This window comes from Festucalex cinctus, chromosome 15, assembly GCF_051991245.1.
Source record: "Festucalex cinctus isolate MCC-2025b chromosome 15, RoL_Fcin_1.0, whole genome shotgun sequence".
Taxonomy (NCBI): domain Eukaryota; kingdom Metazoa; phylum Chordata; class Actinopteri; order Syngnathiformes; family Syngnathidae; genus Festucalex; species Festucalex cinctus.
Genome location: NC_135425.1, coordinates 9,288,022 through 9,308,925, shown reverse-complemented (window position 1 = coordinate 9,308,925; position 20,904 = coordinate 9,288,022). Strand labels below are relative to the sequence as shown.

The following is a 20,904-nucleotide window of genomic DNA, read 5'->3' as shown; positions in this document are numbered from 1 at the left end:
TAAATATTGCATATTTTTCACCATTTGGGTTAAGACTTCATATTGTTCTCATTACAAATTCAGCATTGTTCCTATTCATAATTCAAACTTTATTTACACCAGGGGTGGCCAAGTTCGGCCCTCAAGAGCCCCTATCCAGCCTGTTTTTCTTTTCTTTTTTTTTTTTCTTCTTTTTTTCCCAAGAGAGAGCTCAGAATTGTTCATTCGGTAGTCTTACCTTAACCGGATACTTCAGAGTCTCGCCGGAGTTGTGAAGTTCAGAAGGTCAGGAGACCAGAGGAAAGGTCAAAGAAAAGAAAGATAAAGTAAAATCCAGCACCAGTCTGTTTTCCATGTCTCCCTCCATCAGCGCAGCTGAATCTAATGCTTAGCTCATCAGCAAGCTTTGCAAAAGCTCTAACGATCCTGATCATGAATCAGGTGTGTTAGTGGAGAGAAACATGGAAAACAGGCTGGAAAGGGGCTCTCGAGGACCGAACTTGGCCACTCCTGATCTACACCATATTAGGGGTGTGAATTGCCTAGTACCTGACGATTCGATTCGTATCACGATTCACAGGTCACGATTCGATTCGATGCCGATTAATCCCGATACGAATTTATAAGTCGATTGTTGCGATTTTTTTTCATTCAAATTTATGAAAATGTATTATTTATTTATCTGAAATTTCAGTCTTATAGAGGTTGTAATCTGTTTCATGTTTGAACAGCATTAAAATAAAATATTAAGGCTTAATGTTCCGTTCATATAACATTCTTCCATGCTCAAGGTGTGAATCCTAACCCAAAGTCAGACGTTTTGTTGAATATTTTTCCATTAAAAATGGAAGTTTAAAAATCGATTCACACACACACAAAAAAAAAAAAAAAAAAAAGGCAATGATGATAAGACGTTGAATCGGTAAGACTACCGAATGAACAATTCTGAGCTCTTAAAAAAAAAAAAAAAAAGAAAAAAAGATTTTTTTTTTTATTGAATTGATTCGAGAATCGCGCGATGTAGTATCGCGATATATCGCCGAATCGATTTTTTTTTAACACCCCTAGTACTCGCACATAGAACTGAGTACAGGCAGAGAGTTCATAAACACAAGCTGATAATGAATACAATGCAAAATTCATTTTATTTCACTGATAAATTTTAATAGTTTCCATCCAACAGTTTTTGCAACCCATATAGTGGTTATTTGTCTCACATCTTAAATGAGTCATATTGATTAAAAATGGCAATGTCCACATGTATTTTTAATATTAGTGGACATAGTAGCCTAATATACAGCTTTTATGGATGTTACATTCAATATTTTTAAGTAGGGATGTAACGATAAGTGCAATGTCATGATATTGTGATATTAAAAATTTCCACAATATCGTCATCATCATGTTCACAATATTTAAAAGGAACACATCTGTTAAAAAAGTCAGGTTGATTTCCATTTGTGCAGTTCTAGCACCCTCTAGTGGTAGTTTATTAGTGCAATTTCATTTTCATTGGGGATGTTTTGGCCTTCTATGTTTAAAATCTATGCTAATTGTCTGATGAAGGGGAACCTGATTTGCTGGTGAAGCGATCAATGTGTGCTTGAATTAGCAAGCAAGAGCCTCAATATTGTTATTAGAGATTGTAGGTGGTTTATTTGCATTGCTGTTATGTACAAAAGCAGAATATTGTGCTTTTTTTAGTATGAGCTCTTCTTTTTTTTGTTACAATATTGTGATCTTATTTAAATATCGCCAACCACCCCACAATATCGTGATAATTATCGTATTGTGACCTTCATATCGTGAGAATATCGTATTGTAATGTTTGTATATCGTTACATCCCTATTTTTAAGCAATACAGTAGTAACAAACGGTGAAAAAAAAGATAATTACGGTATAATACTAATGGTTTGACACAGTTACAGCCTGAAGCCTTCTTTTTTGAGTGTTTTTGGCTTTATTTTAAAAATACTGTACCGTACTTCAATTATCTAATTGCACACAAAGCTATACACGCAATCCTTGCATGAAGATAATAATGTGCATTCATTCAAATAATAAATATACAAAACCACAAGTAAATAACGGTGTCTGTTATTTTGGATGGAAGAGGAATGTATTAAAATCATCACTTGTTGAACAAGATAAAACCAATGGTAGTGTGACACCAAAGGGAAGAGCAACACCTCTCAAAACAAAACAGCATCAGTAGGTTGCACATGATTCAAAGCTGGAGCAGATCGTTTGGAAGAACTACATACTTGATTCATTGTGACCATGTTTGTCATTTTCCAAATCACTATCCTGTGAGATGAGCTTGTAAGGTTTCTTCCTCTCTTTCTCCTCCAGCACGGAATTTCCCATCTCCACATCCCTGCTGCGAAGCTCGTTCCGCGAGAGGAACTCTATGATGCCGGCTCCGATTGAATCCCCCAAAACATTGGTGGTGGTACGCAGACGGTCGCTGTCACAAACGAAAGAGGATGTTGACAACACTATTTCACATTTGAAAATCAAACAATATGAATCTTTCATTTTAGTGGTGGTTAATCATTGTTTACATATTACCCGGTTTTAAGTCTGATCTGCAAACATAAACCCTCTGGTAAATAATGTTCTATATTATTCTGTTGTACTATGCACTATAAAAAGGACAGATGTTCATATTTGGACTATCCTAGTTGAGGAGACAGGTATTTTTCCACATTGCCCCAGTTAACCGAGAAGGGTCCTCTAATTGGAATTATTAATTTGGGAAACCTAATTATGTTTCTATGTTAAAACCTACTCCAGAAAATATTCAACACAAAAGGAAAGATGTAGAGCAAGACTTCAGGGAGAATGGAAAAGTGTGTCACTAGGTGGTAGTAGAGATGGGGATATCATATTTTTGACCTATAAAATGACAAAGATGATTCATGTCCACATGCAAACGCCGTCTCTGCTCTTCACTGTGTCACATGATTATATTTTTGAAGACACAGCATACTCACAGGAACCAATCAACTGCAATGATCAGAGTGATGTCATCAGTAGGAAGTCCGACAGAGGTCAATACAATCACCATAGTGACCAGGCCTGCTTGTGGGATTCCGGCAGCTCCAATACTAGCTGCAGTTGCTGTAATACTTGATTAAAGGACAGACAATCAATTTGTAGATACCGTATTTTTTGGACTATAAATCGGTCCGGATTATAAGTCGAAGGTCAAAAAGAAAAAAAAAAAAAACATAATATATAATATAATAATAACATAATAATGTCCAAAAAGCATATCGATGTGACAACACGCAAGTGTGGCTATTGTTTACAATATATGACTCTCTATACCCGGTTGTTATCGCGTGAACTAAATTCTCCGGCGTGAACCCCACGTGATCTTATGGTCTGGCGGGTTCGGATTTCTGGACCATCAACGCACACGGTGTGAATTGCAGTCCTTGTGGAAGCCGCGCAGGAGCCATACGGAAAACGCACCACGTCCTTTTCCGCAGTCAGTGTGAATTGGGCGTAAGAACAGTAGAGCCCGGACAAAGACCCAAAATTTCCTAATCGTTTAGTCAGCAGCAAATGAGTTACAGTTGGATTCGAAACTTCCGCTTCTAACTATGGAAGAGTTTTTGTTTTTAGTTAAAAATGGCTTACCTTAAATAAAATCCTGTGTTGCATTGTGGCCAAATGTAGAATCCTGGTCAGTTATTGTGCCTTAGCAAATCACAGTGGCGGCGGACACTACATGCTAAATTAGCTAGCTTATTGTATAAGTCACACATCACTTGCCATGACTTCTACTACCACTACTTCTTCTACTACTACTACCATTACTTCTACTGCTACTACCAATACCACTACTTCTACTACCACTAATTCTACGACCACTACCACTACTTCTGCTGCCACTACCACGACCACTTCCTCTACTACCACTACTTCATTACTTCTACTACCACTACCACTACTTTTACAACCATTACTTCTTCTTCTTCTTCTTCTTCTTCTTCTTCTTCTTCTTCTTCTTCTTCTTCTTCTTCTTCCATTCGGCAGGCAAACCATTTAGAACTAGACTAAGTGCAATTTCTGGAGAAATTGTGTGGGAATGCTGAAATCTGAATGCCAATAGCTGAATGCTAACATTTGAATGCATGTGGAATGCTTATGAAGTAAATTGAGAGATCAATTATGAAATTATGACCTCCTGGTAACTGGACAATGCACTGTGCCACCGAGCAGTATAAGACACCCAGTAATGACGATAAGTTATATGTATGGAAGTGGGCGTGGAAAGTGATACTTAGAAAAAGTTCAATGTCTGTCCCATGAAAAATGAATGGAGAAAAGGTGATATTACAAGTTAAATTGTGCAAAGACTGTAAGTAATGTGGAATCATGATATATACCCCGGAAGGCGTGAATTTTTTAAGCTAGTTGAAATTTGAACAGTGTAAATTGGATGTATTATGTGGGAGTTGTTACACGGCAAAAAAGTGTGGAGAATAAAAATCTCGATAACATATGTGGGAATGTTATTCCCACAATAACCTTTCTGTAGTTAGAAGCAGAAGTTCTGAATTCAAGCAGAACTTGCTCACTGCTGTCAACACAATTAGAGAACGGGGATTTTGGCTGCGAGTCAGAGCTCCAATTATAATATGTACAAATATATAAGTCGCAGGAACAGCTATATTATGAAAAAAAAAAGTGGAACTTATAGTCGGAAAAATACGGTATGTTTTCTACTTTACTGTAGTCCTCCTTTGTTCATTCTTACCTAATGGTAATGATCTGACCAAAGTTCATCTCCATGTTGTTGACTTGGGCAATAAAAATGGCCGCCAGTGCTTCGTAGAGAGCCGTGCCATCCATGTTGATGGTGGCACCCACAGGCAACACAAAACGGGTAATTCGCTTGTCTATTTTGTTGTTCTCCTCCAGGCATTTGAATGTGACAGGGAGGGTGGCTGAGCTGGGAGACGACAGCATAGAAATGACACATGATTGCTCCAAATCAGACTTCAAGTTGGAATATTAAAGATTGTTACAATGAGTTTGCGAGATTCAGGCCTCACCTGGAAGAGGTGCCTAACGCAGTAACCAGAGCTTGCAGAAGCCCAGCAATGAAAATGAAAGGGTTCTGCCGAGTGATGACAAAATACAGGGTGGGAAGAATGAGAATGGCATGGATCATTAGGCCAATGATAACTGTGATGGTATACATGCCCAACTGGCCACCCATTTGTGTAAGATCATCCATCTCCACTATTTTTCCTGCGATGAGGAACAGGATACCAATAGGAGCATACCTGACAGCAGATGGAGATAAAGTGAAGAGAAGTGTGGCTGAAAGGCGAATTTAACAGGAAGTGAAAAGTGAAATCCTACCACATGATGATAGCAACCAGCTGCATGATCGCTTCATTGAGGCTGTCAAAGAAATCCCTCAGGAGTTGGCCGTGCTCCTTCATGTTGCCAATTATAAGCCCGAAACACATCGAGAACACCACCAACCCCAGCGCGTTAACTCCATTCACCTGACCAGGCACTGGTATCACTTCTTCTCGGGTGATCTCCATGACTTCCTGGGTGCCGTTGGTTGTATTAAAGAGGGTGTCGTTCACCGTCATGGTCACGTGAATGACTCGTTTTCCATATTTGGTTTTAAACTGGACAAATAAATGATGAAAGAGTTTGGTTAGATGGGAAAAGCTGACCACATTATGATGAAATCCATCCACTAACCCAGTGCTTCTCAAATAGTGGGGCGGGCCCCCCTCAGGGGGGCGCGAGGCTCCATCAAGGGGGGCGCTTTTTGACCTCGGAGAACATACTTTTTAAAAAAAAAATATTTTTATGTTTTTTTTGTTGTTGTTTTTTTTGTTTTTTTACTGTCCTAGAATAACGTGCAATTGCACCTCCACTACATCAGGGGGCAGTGGCGCTCTCATTATTGGCAGAATGTGCACAGGGAGCATTCGCTCGGTGGTGTAGGGGTTTTGTTTGCACTGTGCAAAAAAATAAAATAAAAAAATAAATAAATCAGCACAAATTATTTTATATTTTTGCTTTGCAGGTTTTGTGCTCCTGAGTTAATGTTGCTGATCAGTTTGAATGCATTATTATTTATTGATTTTATGTAATTTTATTTTTCCATATCATATGGTTTGACATGGTCAGCCAAAAAAAGTTTATAGTTTAATTAAGGATTTAATTTTATTTTTGAATTTCAGATGCACTTAAAATCTTTTTTGTTACAGTTACTAAAGCTATTCTTTGTTGTAAGTTGGTCCATATTTCTTTCTTTTTTTTAATCCTCTTATACGTTAATACAGATACAGTGTTATGCAGAGGTGTGCTTATAACAATTTTATAGACAAATGATACTATTTATAGTCGCATGGGGGTTGGGGGTGGGGTGGGGGGGATGTTTTCTTCTTACTAGGGGGGCATGACAGAAAATAGTTGAAAAGCACTGCACTAACCCAACCATTTTCTAACACGACTCAACTTGAATTGAAATACACTGGCGAGATAAAGTATTTGCCACCGTACTGATTTACGGACTCTGTATCGGTCTGTCGTTGTGAAGAAGGAGCTTAGCCGAAAGACAAAGCTCTCGAATTACCGGTCAATCTACCTTCCAACCCTCATGGTGGCCCGGGTATGTGGGTTAGATCATAGATGTCTACAGGACGCCTCCCTGGTGAGGTGTTTCATACACGTCCCACAGGGAGGAGGACCCGGGGACGACTCAGGCCACGCTGGAGAAACTATGTCTCCTGGCTGGCCTGGCAATGTCTTGGGATGAAGTGTCTGGGTAGAGGAAAGTCTGGGCTTTCCTGCTTAAGCTGCTGCCTCTGCAATCCAACACGGACAAGTGGAAGAAAATGGATGGATGAGTGCATCATTAAAAGTTGGTGGCTCACCTGTTGTGTGCAGGCTTGGACCAAGTTTGGAGGGAACATGTTTCTGAAATGAGAAGGCCATCAGTTAGAGATGCTTGAAATAAGTACGCAATCATATTATACGCACCCTCTACTCGTCTTAATTGTGAGGAGTGCTGTCGTATTTGTACAGTGATTTTTAAAAAATTATGTTATACTATGTTCAATCATTCGATTTAGTGTTGTTCCGACACCGTTTTTTGGCCCCCGATACCGATACCCAGCTTTGCAGTATCGGCCGAAACCGATACCATACCGATACTTAAGTTTTTTTTTTCCTCAACATGAAAAAGCTGTCCTGCCATTGGTTCAGAGCATTCAAGGGCCAATAGGATATCTTAGATCGGCATACAGTGAACATGTCACATATCAGTGAATGTAGTGCACGAGCAAGACACAAAATGCTGCATCCAAAATCCTATATTAGCGTTGGAATTAATGGTATCGGCATGTTACTTGTGAGTGCTCACCGATACTGATACCACTGTTTTAATGCAGTATCGGCACCAGTATCGGTATCGGAACAACAAGAACTCGATTCCAAAGTAAAAACAGATGTTTGAAAATGTCTTATTTTGATTAAACACAGAAGATATTCAGTCTTCTTTCATGAAGGACTACAGAAATTACTGTACTGTTGATATGCTGAAATCAGATTTGGACAATTTGAAATTAAAAACTGGTTCCAAATGATTACTACTTGTCGATTAATTTTGACAGCTCTAATTGCGAGCTACCTGATCAGATCCAAAAAGGCATCTGCAGGACTGACTTGCTCGATCGTCTGTTGCTTTCCAAACTCATCTTTAGATCCTTTTCCTGGGTGGATGATCAAGACAATGAGGATACCAATGAAAACTGCAATAAACGTAGTGGTCATGTAGTAAATCACAGCTCTCATGCCCATTTTCCCCGAGGCTTTGCTGTCCAACGCTGCCATTCCTAATGCACACAAGGGTGGAAAACAATACAGCATTTAAGAATCTGGACATAAAAACTCCACACAACCCAGACAAACCCTAGAAAAATATATATATACCGTGCACACTTTTGCCAGAAATAGTCTTGGGGCAGGGCCCCAGTGTTTGGATGAACAGTCAAAAGTTCTTCCAGAATGGACGCACACATTTGTGCATGATAACCTTTTCACATCACTTGACCTCATTGATAAAATGACCCAATTAGGGTATGAGTCCCTTGGTACACAAAGAAAATACTGGCAAGATTTATTTATTTTTTCCCATAAATACTACTGTGCACTCATCTTATGATCTTATTATGGCAATGATGTTACAGGACAGTAAATGTTATTTCAATCTAAGATGTTGCCACAAAGTATTATTGTATGATATGTGATTTTGTAAACTGGTCTCATTTCATATGTTCAATTTGTCTTCGATTTGCAGTTTGCAAACTATTGCATTTAACTATGTGTCTGTGGGACCACCATTAGTTTCTGACTCAAGGAATAAAAACATCCATCCATCCATCCATCCATCCATCCATCCATCCATCCATCCATCCATCCATCCATCCATCCATCCATCCATCCATCCATCCATTTTCATGACCGCTTATTCCTCACAAGGGTCACGGGGGCTGCTGGAGCCAGTCTCAGCTGGCTTTGGGCAGTAGGCGGGGGACATCCTGGACTGGTTGCCAGCCAATCGCAGGGCACACAGAGACGAACAACCAACCACACTCACAAGCACACCTAGGGACAATTCGGCGCGCCCAATCAACCTGCCATGCATGTCTTTGGAATGTGGGAGGAGACCGGAGTACCCGGAGAAGACCCACGCGGGCACGGGGAGAACATGCAAACTCCACCCAGGAAGGCCGGAGCCTGGACTCGAACCCAAGTCCACAGTACTGGGAGTGCTATCGTCATCAAAACCCATTCGCACATCTCTACTCATGCCTTGTTCAACACCTTAAAATATTAAAATGATCGCACCAATATTTTGGATATTACGGCCGTTAAGTGCTTCCCCCATAGAAAAAAAATTGTCACTTGATGACAGAAAACGGTGATCAATCTTCAACAGAATTTATGTGGAGTGGATATTTCCAGTTCTACTTATGTCAACTTTGCTGGTGCAAATAGTAGAATGATTGCCAAAAACTTGGGGATTTTATGGACATTAATGAATTCCTCCTTAAAGGTGCATTGTGGAGTTTAAAATATTAATTTTAAAGCTTTTTCTACATCATTTAATATCCATAAAATCCAAAATATCAGGACAATCAGTCTGATATTTTCAAAGGCAATAATATGGGCATAAGTAGAGGTATCCACATAATTTCTTTGAAGACTGATTGCAATTTTTTAAACGGTGTTAGGATTGTTTTATTATTACATTAAGTATTTGAATCTATCCAAAATATATTAAATTGTACAGGGGTGTCAAACTCATTTTAATTCAGGGGCTACTTTCATCAAAATTAGATCTCCAGTGGGCCGAACCGGTATGTCCGTCGCCTAATATGCTATAAATAATAACAGGTCAAAATATTTAATGTTTTGTTTTGTTTTGTTTTGTTTTGTTTTGTTTTGTTTTTTTGCGCAAATAATTACAAGTGCATGCTGGAACTATTCCCATTTATTATTATCTTACCACAGAGTAATCTGACATTTCTTAACAAAAATGAGTAACAAATAATAGTAACAAATTCTGAGTAACAGCCAAATTTCAGAATGTCATTTAAGTGGTTGTCAGTGCACCCTCTAGTGGACAAAATTAGCAACTACTGTTAATTTCAGTGAACAACTGCTGTTTGTGTTCTGTCCTCACGGGCCAGATTGGACCCCCTGACGGAGCGGTTCTGGCCCACAGGCTATATATTTCACACGCTGAAATGAACACATTCGGTCATAGCCTCTTTCACAAATCTTCAAATTCCACAGATCTATTCAAAACACACCAAATTATGGTCTGTTATCCACTGACAGATTGATGAAGAAGCCTGTGAATTTTACCTGTTATGAGACTGGAGACCAGTAAAGGTAGAACAAGCATCTGCAGCATTCTCATCAGTAGTTCTCCAGGGAAAGAGAAATACTTCACCTCTCGATACGACATCTTATAGGGACGCAATGCAAATCCCAGAATAATTCCTATAAAAATAGTGAACGTGTGGGACAGTGAGTCTGTATCATATGACTGATTACTTTTGTACTTCTATTTGGTGTGATGAGGCATACATACCTACAATAACTGCGCCAACCGTGAACAGAACAAAGGCGTTCTTTTTGAGGAAAGTCTGGATGTCCTCTTTGGAGATCTCCTCCACTTTCCTCTTGGCCTTCATGGTGCGTATGTGGATGCCTTCTCTGAAACGCTGCATCCTGCTACAGTGAACCACAAATAATGCAATTCACACCATTTAAGCCAAGACATATGACATATGATGGTTGTCGCATACCTGTGAAAATTTGCTGTTTGGTTCTTCTCAGTTGAGGGTCACCTTCGACGTGTGATGAGAGAAGCCGTTGGGTTCTTATAGGATTCAGGAGAACAGAGTGATGAACTGCTGAACACAGAATATGAGGAGAGATGGTGCTCTCCTACTCATATTACAATTGGGAGGGGAGAGCGCTAAAGAGACAGGGCGGGACACCGAAGAAGACAAATTATAAATGATCCTTCTATTGGCCGCTTATTCCGGTGACACATTTTCAGGCAAAACGTACACTTGTGTCATCTCATCCTCCACGCCAATCTTTTCATCCATCCTTTGTGTTTATGTTTCTTGCTTTGATGGAGCCATTTTTACAATTGAAATAACACATCGTCTCACTGTGGAAATGTTATAGTTTGAGTCATTTTCACCGAGGACATGCACCTCCACAATTCGCAAAAATAAATAAATAAATAAATAAATAACACACCTTCTGTCGTCATTACCTCACGATGCGCAAAAAATAGTCCCTAATGAAGTAAAGAATAATTAGAGTAGTAGAATACCCCTAAAATCAGGCTGTTGCTTTTTTTTTCCAATATCCAAACATGAGTTCACACTATTAGATATATACAGTATGATAATAACCTCTCAACAACGTGAGTGGCATGTTTCAACTCAATTGGATTTAGATCAGGGCTCATCGAAGACCACTTCAGAATACGCCGATGTTTAGCCGTAAGCCATTCTTGGGTGTTTTTAGTTGTGTTTTGAGCATGCCGTTGACGTGCGATGAGGTTCATGACTGGTGAGTTTGATGTCTCAGTCTAGGGGAACCTTGGACACAACAGCATAAGTGCTCCCAGAGGCCAGTCTTCCCTCTCCTAGCAAGGCCAGCATCAACAAGAAAATCAATGGGCAATGATAATGGGCATTATCTTATTTTGAAATGACTTGGTCACAACCATCAAAAAGCCCAAAACAGGTCACAATAACGCCTAAGGGTAAAAAAAAAAAAAAAGAGCAGTTTATTTTCTCAAGAGAGAGAAAAAGGCCAAAAATAACAAACAAAAGCACTCTGATTGGACCTACATCTAATTGCAAGTAGACCTGACATCACAACCACAAACCATGTGTAACCACACCAGCCCAGGACTTCCACATCCAGCATGTTCACCTCCACGATCGTCTGAGACCAGCCACCCAGACAGTCTATGGAGGACCAAAATTTCCAAAATTCAAAATAAATAAATGACTAAATAAATAAAAGTGAAAATGGATCTAAAAATATAATTTGAAAATTATAGAAAAAAAACAATACATGTACAGTCCATAAAAATCCAATCTATAGCCTACAATCCTCCACAAACACTCAATTCAATTGGTTTGCAGGGGATAGGACATGGTGTTGATGTTGTTATTTTTAATCATGTTGAATATACAATATGCAACGCTTCCTCTTAACTCATTCACTGCCAGTCATTATAGAACATTTTTACATTTCCAATACTCACGTGATATTACATTCAATAATTATATATAAACCGAATCTACCAAATAACAGAATAGACGCCCTACTTTTTGTCCCGTCCCGTTCTTTTATAATTGACAGCAGAAAAATGTAGGTTTGCCAAAATACAGCCATTTCTCCCATGGACTCTGAAACTGTGTTTATTTCCTATAAAATGGGGCAATGATGTCATCTACCGGTGGTTGGGCATCAGTAAAGTTGTTTCCAAGTTTGATATTTACAGTGGAGCATGCTCAGATTCGCCCCCATTTAGCACCGCTCAAAAAAATACAATTGACAAGTATACTTGTCAAAGGCAGTGAATGAGTTTAAGGATTCTAGAAGCTGTAGATATCACATATGGCATGAGTGACTTTCATACGTTCAGTACAGGGGTCATGACAATTTAAAGTATCGAGTATTTTAGAAACTCTTCAGTTTAATTCAATTTTTAATCTGTATAATATAAAATGTACACGTTTAACATATATATGTATTACCAAAGAGATGTTATTACTAAATAACAGATGTTTTAGTAAATTATTTTTTACTCAACAAAATAAGATGACTGTAATGACCAACGGTAATTTATTTTGACTTATATTAATCGTATTTTCATTGAACGCACCACGAACACACCCACCAATCCGACCTCACGTTCTACGTAGCCAATAAGACTGCGTTACGCAATTACGTAAATAAATACGTGCGAGGTTGGACTGTAGTGTACGGCTACGGGAAGCCCCATGGCATGGTTGAATCAAGCAAGCATTGGCTCTGCACGAGTTTCGGAATTTTACTTTTTACGTCGTGTATTAAAAGCCTGTTGGGAGTGTATGTAGAACGCAGATTTAATGCAACTTGCTATATGATTGAATGCAGTAGGTACAACAATCATGGGGCTTCTTGTTTACGTTTTTGAAGCAACGTGCTGCTAGCTTTCAACTATTCTCGTAAGGTTAGCTTGTGCCCATAATACTACATACAAGTGGGCACGAGAACTACTGTACTGTACTTCATTTGCTAAATTGGGCTGTAGTCCACTGTTACATGTTAGCGAAGCGATTGGATAACTATTAAAGTCGGCTCTGAACATTTAATCTCAGACTGTGACCTTTCAGACAGGGAGTATGTCTACTCCCACTTCTTGAGTAGACACTCGATCGCCACAACAAACGGATTAATGGATTGACATGACGCCAACTGTACTAGTACTACCGAACGGGAGCGTCATTCAGCACATATTGCAGGACTTTTAAATTTGAATTTCTGCACTTCTAAAGTATGCCTTGCCGTTTTGTGACCAAGTTGATGTGTTTGGGGAATCACGTGGCGAGTCTAACCTTACGCGGAAGTCCACTTTTCCCAATTCACTTTTCGTCATGTAACTTTTCAACCAAACCCAAATCTGGATTCAAACCCGAAAAAGTAGCAGTGGTTACCAAGACGACCCGATATGAGTTCGAGCAACAACGTTATCGCTATGCAGGACTCTCAGAGGAGGATCTAAAGCAGCTGGTGAGTCTGTTATGTTCTTACTTGGTGCTAAATGCTTATTTAAAAAAACAAAAACAAAAAAAACCGTCCTACATGATTTATTTGAATGTGATTCTCAGCTCGCTATGAAGGGTTCCAGCTACAGTGGCCTGCTGGAACGACACAACATCCACACGAACAACGTGGAGCATGTTGTGAAAAGCCTGCAGTAAGATGTCACCCAAAGAGAGAATTTAATCACAGCTACATTCGTCTATATAGAATTGCATTTTGACATTGTTGCAGTGTATGTGAAAGCTATTTTAAAATGTGTTTCAAGGAAAGAAGGAATTGAAGTGAAAGTGGTGAAAAGGGGTGCATATGATACCGAAGTAGTGCAGTGGGCAGATGCCATCATATCTGCTGGAGGTAAGAATGATTGTTGTTTATAGATGTTGGATAGATTGAATAATTAGAGCATTCTTTTAAACTATCTAAGTTAGTTAAGGATAGCAACGCTAATCGATTTAGCTAAACGGTCTTTCATATTAATTAATTGTTTTAGGGATGGGCAAATATACCAGGCCTCATTTCAAGGTATCGGTACTCGTGACGGTGACTAATACTGTGCTAGTAGTATCGGCCACCCTCTTATAAACTTTTTATGATCAAAAATTACAAATTATAAATATGAACAGAAAATTGCTATTAATTTAATGCAATTTAAGGGGAAAATTAGTTTTTTTTTCCTTTAAAATTATCTGTAATTGTTTTAATTTGTATCTACCCAATGTACTAGCGGTATCGGTGACTACTCGAGTTAAGTCCTCATACTGGTATCAGTCTGAAAAGAGTGGTATCAAACATCCCTATATGGTTAATGTGCCTTTATTTTAGTGTACACCCATTTATTGCTTGTTTGTTTGTTTAAAATAAAATGTGAAGAGAACCTTGAAAAATAAACACATTGGGGGGGAATAACAATTAGATTTTTTCCTAAAATCTACCTTAAAATCTTGTTGTTCTGGGCGAGTAAACAAAAAGGCTCAAAATAGTCACACATACAAAGGTTTCAGTTAACTTGTAAAATAAACAATACATGGTCTGTGAATGCAGTTTGTTTTGTTAGGTGATGGAACAATGCTGCTTGTTGCCAGTAAGGTTTTGAGCAAGGACAAACCAGTTGTTGGAGTAAACACAGACCCTGAGAGGTACAGCACGAAAATGTTAACTATTATGAATGTTAAACACAATTACAACATGCTGTTTCTACTTTTATGTCTTTGCTACAAGGTGGGATGAGGTTTGCCTCACCTAGTTAAAAAAATTACAAATTGTTTGTATTTGGTTCCCCAATAAAGGTCAGAGGGTCATCTGTGCTTGCCTGTAAAGTACACTCGCAAATTCCCAGAAGCATTGGGGAAACTCTGCCGTGGTGAGTTCAGGTGCGTATTTACTCAAATATATTCTGAGGCTTTGGGTGAGCTGTTAATTTAATAATTCGTCACCCACCTTTACACAGCAGCGTAGAAAAAGAATGATAGGCGTAGATCGGAATCAGGTCTCTTCCAGTGCAGATAAAAGTTTGATTTCATATTGGGTATTTGATTTGCCAATGTGAGTGCAGTTTAAACGTACAGATCAGACTGTAGGGTATCAACATTTTGAGAAAACAAATGAAAACTGACTCACCTCCTTCTCCTCCTTCTTCTTCAAATAAAACACTAAGTGTGCTTGCTAGTTGAGGTTTACTGTAAAATAGACCCATAAAACAAAAGAATTGAATATTGTGCTTTTAAACACAATTGGTTTATCAAATGATATATATACTGCCTATAGAAAACCATCATACCCCTTTGAAATAGTTACGTTGTCATACAACCTGAAATCAAACTCCATAATTAAAGTGTAAGTTAACCCCAAAAATTTCTCTTCATTAATATGTTCTATGCAGCCCCACATGGTATTCTGATTGATATTTTGTTTTTGGAATATGAGTTAAGCAGCCAAATCGACCCATTTTTATATATTTCGGGGCGACCATTTTGCCACTTTGTCAACAAAAAATGACATCACAGGGTAACGTAAACAAACAGTGGAAAGAACCAATCAGCAGGGAGCGAAAGTGTCTTCTGGGCACTTCCTACATATTTTAATTTTGACCTAGTGTAGTTGGTGGAACAACTGGTTATATTCAAGAGTTTGGTGTATGAATGTGAGGCATTGTAAAGGGCTTTCCTCACCATATGGTGAAGCGCTATATAAAAAAGCAGTCCATTTACCAAGTTTAATCAAAACCACTGTGATTTATTTCAGGTGGGGGCAGCCTGGTGTTTGTAATTGTAGTTAAATAAGTTTGATTTAATTGATCATTTCTAGGGTGGTATGATTTTCTATAGGCACTGTAATAATGAAAGCCTAGAAGCTTAATGCTAACGCTAATGCTAAATGCCATAGCTGATGGAAATCAGCATCAATGTGAAAGTTAAAAACTTGAACACACACACTGAAACATTTTACTGAAGAGCTCAAAAAAAGTTTTGATGATGTTGTGAATCCCACTGGAAATTTAGGTAAAGACACGCACCTCTGCAATATAATTAATTGGCAAGGAAGCCAGCAGCTCAAAAATGGAATTCATAATACGGTTTAGCATCAAAGTGTATCCGTTTGTCGTATACTGCCCCCAGCTGGCCAAGTCTGGCACACCAGAACTAGCTGCATTTAGTTAATTCTATTTAATTATGTTTTAATTATGTCAATACTATGTCTTTATAAAGTATAATATTATGGAGTTGTACTTTCCTCATTAATACATATTAATGTGTATTAATATGTGTTGATGGATAGTGGGCAAATAAATCTGTCTTTCACCTTTCTCTGCATCCTATTCAGGTGGCAGTGGCGCCAGAGGATTCGATTGCACCTTGAGGGCACCGGAATAAATCCCACTCCACTCGACTTGCATGAACAGCAGCTTAGCCTGGAGCAGCACAGCCAGGCCCACCGCATCACCACCATGGACCACCAGCAGAGTACGTAGGCCTTTGTCTGCATGCTGTGCCCCTAACTACGTGTACACTTTTTTGTTTGGTTTTTCAAATGTTCTCTTTTCAATTTCACAGAAACTGGAACACTGAATGAAAGCTTCTCCAAGCCCAGTCTTCTCCCCGTCAGGAGCCTGAATGAAATCTTCATCGGAGAATCTCTGTCGTCCAGGTACCTCTCATTCAAAAATGACTGTCAGTATATGAGAGCTCACCTGCTGCTGTGTACATCTCCACTAGCTGCATGATTATGGAGGACCAAAAATGCCTAAATAAATAAATAAAAGTTAAAATAAAAAAACAGATATAAAAAATGAATATAAATGGAAATTAAAACGAAAATTCAAATAAATAAAAGTAAACAAATACAAAAATAGAAATGAGATTCAAAAAATAAAATAAATGTGGAAATAAAGACAAAATAAATATATAAATGGAAATTAAATGTCAAACGCTGCTCTCATATTTATTTATTCCATGCAAGCCGCCGAGACTTCCCTGTTCGCCGATTTGTTCACTTCACCATCGAAAGGCAATTTGCATCGGCAGAGAGAAATGTTTAGGCCCCCCCCCCATTTGAGTAACATTCCATGACGCATTTCATGCTGATAGCATCTCCAACATGAACTAAATAAATATGAGATCATAGCCTATTTATTTATTTAAATCTGTATATTTTTTTGTATTTGTTGCCACATTTAATTTTAGATTTTTGCCTTATTGATTTATGTATTTTTTACTTTTTTTATTTGTGTATATATGTAGATATATTTTGTTGTTTATTTCATATATTATATTATATTATATTATATTATTAGGGGTGTTAAAAAAAAATCGATTCGGCGATATATCGCGATACTACATCGCGCGATTCTCGAATCGATTCAATAATAGGCAAAATCGATTTTTTATTTTTTATTTTTATTTATTTATTTATTTTTTAGGATTCACACCTTGAGCATGGAAGAATGTTATATGAACGGAACATTAAGCCTTAATATTTTATTTTAATGCTGTTTAAACATGAAACAGATTACAACCTCTATAAGACTGAAATTTCAGATAAATAAATAATACATTTTCATATAAATCTTACACTCTACAAGCTTACTGATTAGTATTTTCTAAATTTGAATGAAAAAAAATCGCAACAATCGACTTATAAATTCGTATCGGGATTAATCGGTATCGAATCGAATCGTGACCTGTGAATCGTGATACGAATCGAATCGTCAGGTACGAGGCAATTCACACCCCTATTATATTATATTATATTATATTATATTATATTATATTATATTATATTATATTATATTATATTATATTATATTATATTAGAGTTATATTAGAGTTATATTTGAATTATATTTTTCTATCCATTTTTATTTATTTATTTATTCGGGCCGTTTTGGTCCTCCATAGCATGACCTCTCAATGTCTGGCACTATAACTTGCTGTTCCTTCAGGGCGTCATACTATGAAATCTCAGTGGATGACGGGCCATGGGAAAAGCAGAAGAGTTCGGGGCTCAGTATTTGCACAGGGACAGGATCCAAAGCATGGTAGTCACATTTACGTGTGTGTTTGTGTTATTTCATTGACAACTGTGAATTTTGCTTGCATCATGTTTGCAAAACAAAAAACATTTTGTACCTACTATGGATAAACAGCAGGCTCAAGTTATGAGGTTGCTTTACTAAATCCAACACAGGTCGTCTTGAATGTGAATGTACTGTGTAATTTCCAAACCATCAAGCCAAGCTTGTGCAATAAAATGACAGCATCCAAATTTATTATTAGTGTACCCTGTGGAATTGTAATTGTAATTGATTAACTTTTTCCCCCGTGTTTCTTATCTACAGGTCATATAACATCAACAAACTTGCTGAGCAAGCGGTGAATGAGATCCTACAAATAGGTACATCATTTTAAAAGTCACTGAAACCAAAATATATATACATTAAACCTTTGGTTAATTGATAACTTTCGTTTTCTTTTAGGAAAATGTCAAACAGGCCTCGCTATTCCACTAAACATTGAATTTATTGAGAAAGGTGAGTTTATAAAACACATTATTCATAGTTTCTCTTCTCAACATTGTTATTTGTGTGCTTAGTTACTGACAAGTACAACGAGTCACTGGTGTTCAGCCCCGAGGACAAACGCTTGTTCTTCAGCATCCGAGAGCCCATCGTAAACCGAGTGTTCTCCAGCAGCCGGCAGAGAGGCTTCGCCAGCAAGTCAGTCGCCGACACTCCCGACGCGGGTTCCGAATGGTCCCTTCTCTGAACTCTGCTCTCCCTTTTAAGGGTGTGCGTTCGCTCTCGGTGCTGGGACGCCTGCATGGTGGTGGACGGCGGGAGCTCGTTTGAGTTCAACGACGGCGCCATTGCAACAATCAGCATGAGCGACGACGATCAGCTCCGTACGGTTGTTCTGGATAACTGAGGAAAGGCATTTGAGATCGGCTTTTCCTAAAATGAGTAAACCACCAAATTTGTGGTTAAAGGGAAATACTTTTTTAAATGCCTGGAACAAAACAAAACAAAAAATCTCCCTACTTTGATTTTCGTCTTTATCCCACAGTCAGAGTTAGTGTCATGCCATGCAACACTTGACTGAATGGACACCAGAAAAATAGACATTGAGCTGAGTGGGAATTATGTTTGTGCGTGTTCAACCAAGTGGGTGTTCCTGTTTATTTTCTCCATCCCCCTTTTTAAAGCGGAAAAGCACACAGGTTTGTTTGAAAAGATATTTTTGTAGGCGCGCTAGCATCAAATTAGCGCACTAAAGAGAATTTAACACCAAGAGCAGATTCTTGCTCCTTGTCTTAGGTCAAATGTTTGGTAGAAAAAGCAATATTGTTATGATTCTGAGATGACTTTATAAGCAGAATTGATTTAATTGTGGATATTGGCAGGGCTCCAGACTAACTTTTTTTTTTTTTTTTTTTTTACTAGGAGCACAGTAACTCCTAAAGCAGGGGTGTCCAAACTTTTTCATTTGAGGGCCACATACAGAAAATCAGAAGGACAAAAGGGCCACATAATATTATGAAGAGAAATTGTGTTTAGTCCTAAAAAGTGTACAAATTTATTTGTGCTTAAGGGTGGTTCTGTTTTTATTAGTTCTTTTAAAAAAATGCTTAGTTTTATTTTAGTTTGTTAGTTTCATCTATCCATCCATCCATTTTCTTGACCGCTTATTCCTCACGAGGGTCGCCGGGGGTGCTGGCGCCTATCTCAGCTGGCTCTGGGCAGTAGGCAGGGGACACCCTGGACTGGTTGCCAGCCAATCACAGGGCACACAGAGACGAACAACCATCCACACTCACAAGCACACCTAGGGACAATTCGGAGCATCCAATTAACCTGCCATGCATGTCTTTGGAATGTGGGAGGAGACCGGAGTACCCGGAGAAGACCCACGCGGGCACGGGGAGAACTTGTTAGTTTCAGTATTAGTTTTTTTTTAAAAAAAATTTATGTGTATTACTGGTGTAATATTTAAATAACAATTGGAATGACGTCATCTGAAGGTGCTTTTCGATTGGCTGCTGCTAGATGACGTCAAAATAAATCAACTAAAAATCACACTTAAAATCATCCCCAAAGGCTCATGCATTAATTACCAAAGACTAAAACGGACATGTTTGCTATAATTATAGTTAGTTTTGTAAACATAAAACATAGTTTCAGTTAGTTTTCATTTTTTTAAAAAAAGCATTATTTTATTTTATTTTGGTAACAATATTGTTTTTTGAGTTTTAATTTTTTTCCCATTAGTTTTAGTTAAATAAAATAACCATTAATGGCACCTGTTTTTAGATACCCTCCCTTCTTACTTTGACCATCTCCAAACATTTTTGTTTAGTTTTATTTTATTTGAACTGAGTCAAATGCCATTTTTAGCATGTCGCGGGCCACTGAAAAATGGACGGCGGGCCGCAAATTCCCCCCGGGCCGTAGTTTGGACACCACTGCCCTAAAGTATGAGCTTTAGGGGCACTCACTGTAAATTGACTTTCAAATGAAATATCCCACTCATTTTCACTATATTGCAGAGAAATGGATTAGGGTGAAGTTTGGCTGCAACCAAAAATATTTGTTTTGTTTTTAAGCGAGAAAGTCACCAAGTTGGTAACACTAGCAAAATGCCACCATTTAGGGGCAGTCTGGAGTCCTGCAGTTTAAAAAATAAATAAAAAAAATCATGGTGTCCTTTTTTACAATCCAGAATCATGTGAGTGCTGATATATTTAAGGTGCGTATTTAAACTGGGAGGTCTTTTACAAAAGTATAGAGTCATTAAACTGTGATATGCAATGTGCCATGGGAGCTTTTGTTTGAATGTGTTTTTAATTCTCGTAAATGGTTCCAAACATTGCCTCTGTTTCAACTTGCATCATTCTGACATGTACTTTTACAATAAATGTGTGATTGGTGCTGTATGTAAATTCTTGAACTACTTTTTGCTTGGTGCGTATAAAGAAAAATCAAGCACATTGAACTAAAAAGAAAATTAGCTCATAGGTTTTGGCACTTT

At 38.2% G+C, this 20,904-nt stretch overlaps 2 protein-coding genes across 3 annotated transcripts; one reads left to right on the top strand and one right to left on the bottom strand.

Annotated features, from left to right (window-relative positions):
* Window positions 1-1,187: 1,187 nt before the first annotated feature.
* Window positions 1,188-10,634, bottom strand: LOC144002076 (excitatory amino acid transporter 1-like). Its single transcript, XM_077496931.1, has 10 exons — window positions 10,348-10,634; window positions 10,131-10,273; window positions 9,902-10,039; window positions 7,659-7,863; window positions 6,904-6,946; window positions 5,363-5,643; window positions 5,050-5,283; window positions 4,752-4,946; window positions 2,977-3,111; window positions 1,188-2,447 (listed from the first exon to the last, which is right to left on the bottom strand). The coding sequence occupies exons 2-10, from the start codon at window positions 10,267-10,269 to the stop codon at window positions 2,237-2,239; spliced, it is 1,581 nt and encodes a 526-aa protein (XP_077353057.1). The 5' UTR covers window positions 10,270-10,273; window positions 10,348-10,634; the 3' UTR covers window positions 1,188-2,236.
* Window positions 10,635-12,550: 1,916 nt separating this feature from the next.
* nadk2 (NAD kinase 2, mitochondrial) lies at window positions 12,551-20,815 on the top strand. 2 transcript variants are annotated; one of them, XM_077498037.1, is made up of 12 exons: window positions 12,551-13,351; window positions 13,450-13,538; window positions 13,650-13,738; window positions 14,439-14,520; window positions 14,671-14,754; window positions 16,205-16,344; window positions 16,435-16,528; window positions 17,823-17,918; window positions 18,219-18,274; window positions 18,357-18,410; window positions 18,473-18,596; window positions 18,666-20,815. In XM_077498037.1, exons 1-12 carry the CDS (start codon window positions 13,118-13,120, stop codon window positions 18,802-18,804), a joined length of 1,281 nt encoding a protein of 426 aa, XP_077354163.1. In that variant the 5' UTR covers window positions 12,551-13,117; the 3' UTR covers window positions 18,805-20,815. The 2 variants fall into 2 exon arrangements, with proteins under 2 accessions (XP_077354163.1, XP_077354164.1); XM_077498038.1 differs by lacking the exon at window positions 12,551-13,351 and having other exon boundaries at window positions 14,426-14,520.
* The last annotated feature ends 89 nt before the right edge of the window (window positions 20,816-20,904 follow it).

Coding starts and splice junctions, on each gene's coding strand:
- LOC144002076 (XM_077496931.1), bottom strand. CDS start 10,269: ATGCAGCGTTTCAGAGAAGGCATCCACATACGCACCATGAAGGCCAAG. Junction 5,644..6,903: donor TCCAAGCCTGCACACAACAG/GTGAGCCACCAA, acceptor TTATTTGTCCAG/TTTAAAACCAAATATGGAAA. Junction 5,284..5,362: donor CTGGTTGCTATCATCATGTG/GTAGGATTTCAC, acceptor ATCTGCTGTCAG/GTATGCTCCTATTGGTATCC.
- nadk2 (XM_077498037.1), top strand. CDS start 13,118: ATGCCTTGCCGTTTTGTGACCAAGTTGATGTGTTTGGGGAATCACGTG. Junction 17,919..18,218: donor GGGACAGGATCCAAAGCATG/GTAGTCACATTT, acceptor TCTTATCTACAG/GTCATATAACATCAACAAAC. Junction 18,275..18,356: donor GAATGAGATCCTACAAATAG/GTACATCATTTT, acceptor GTTTTCTTTTAG/GAAAATGTCAAACAGGCCTC.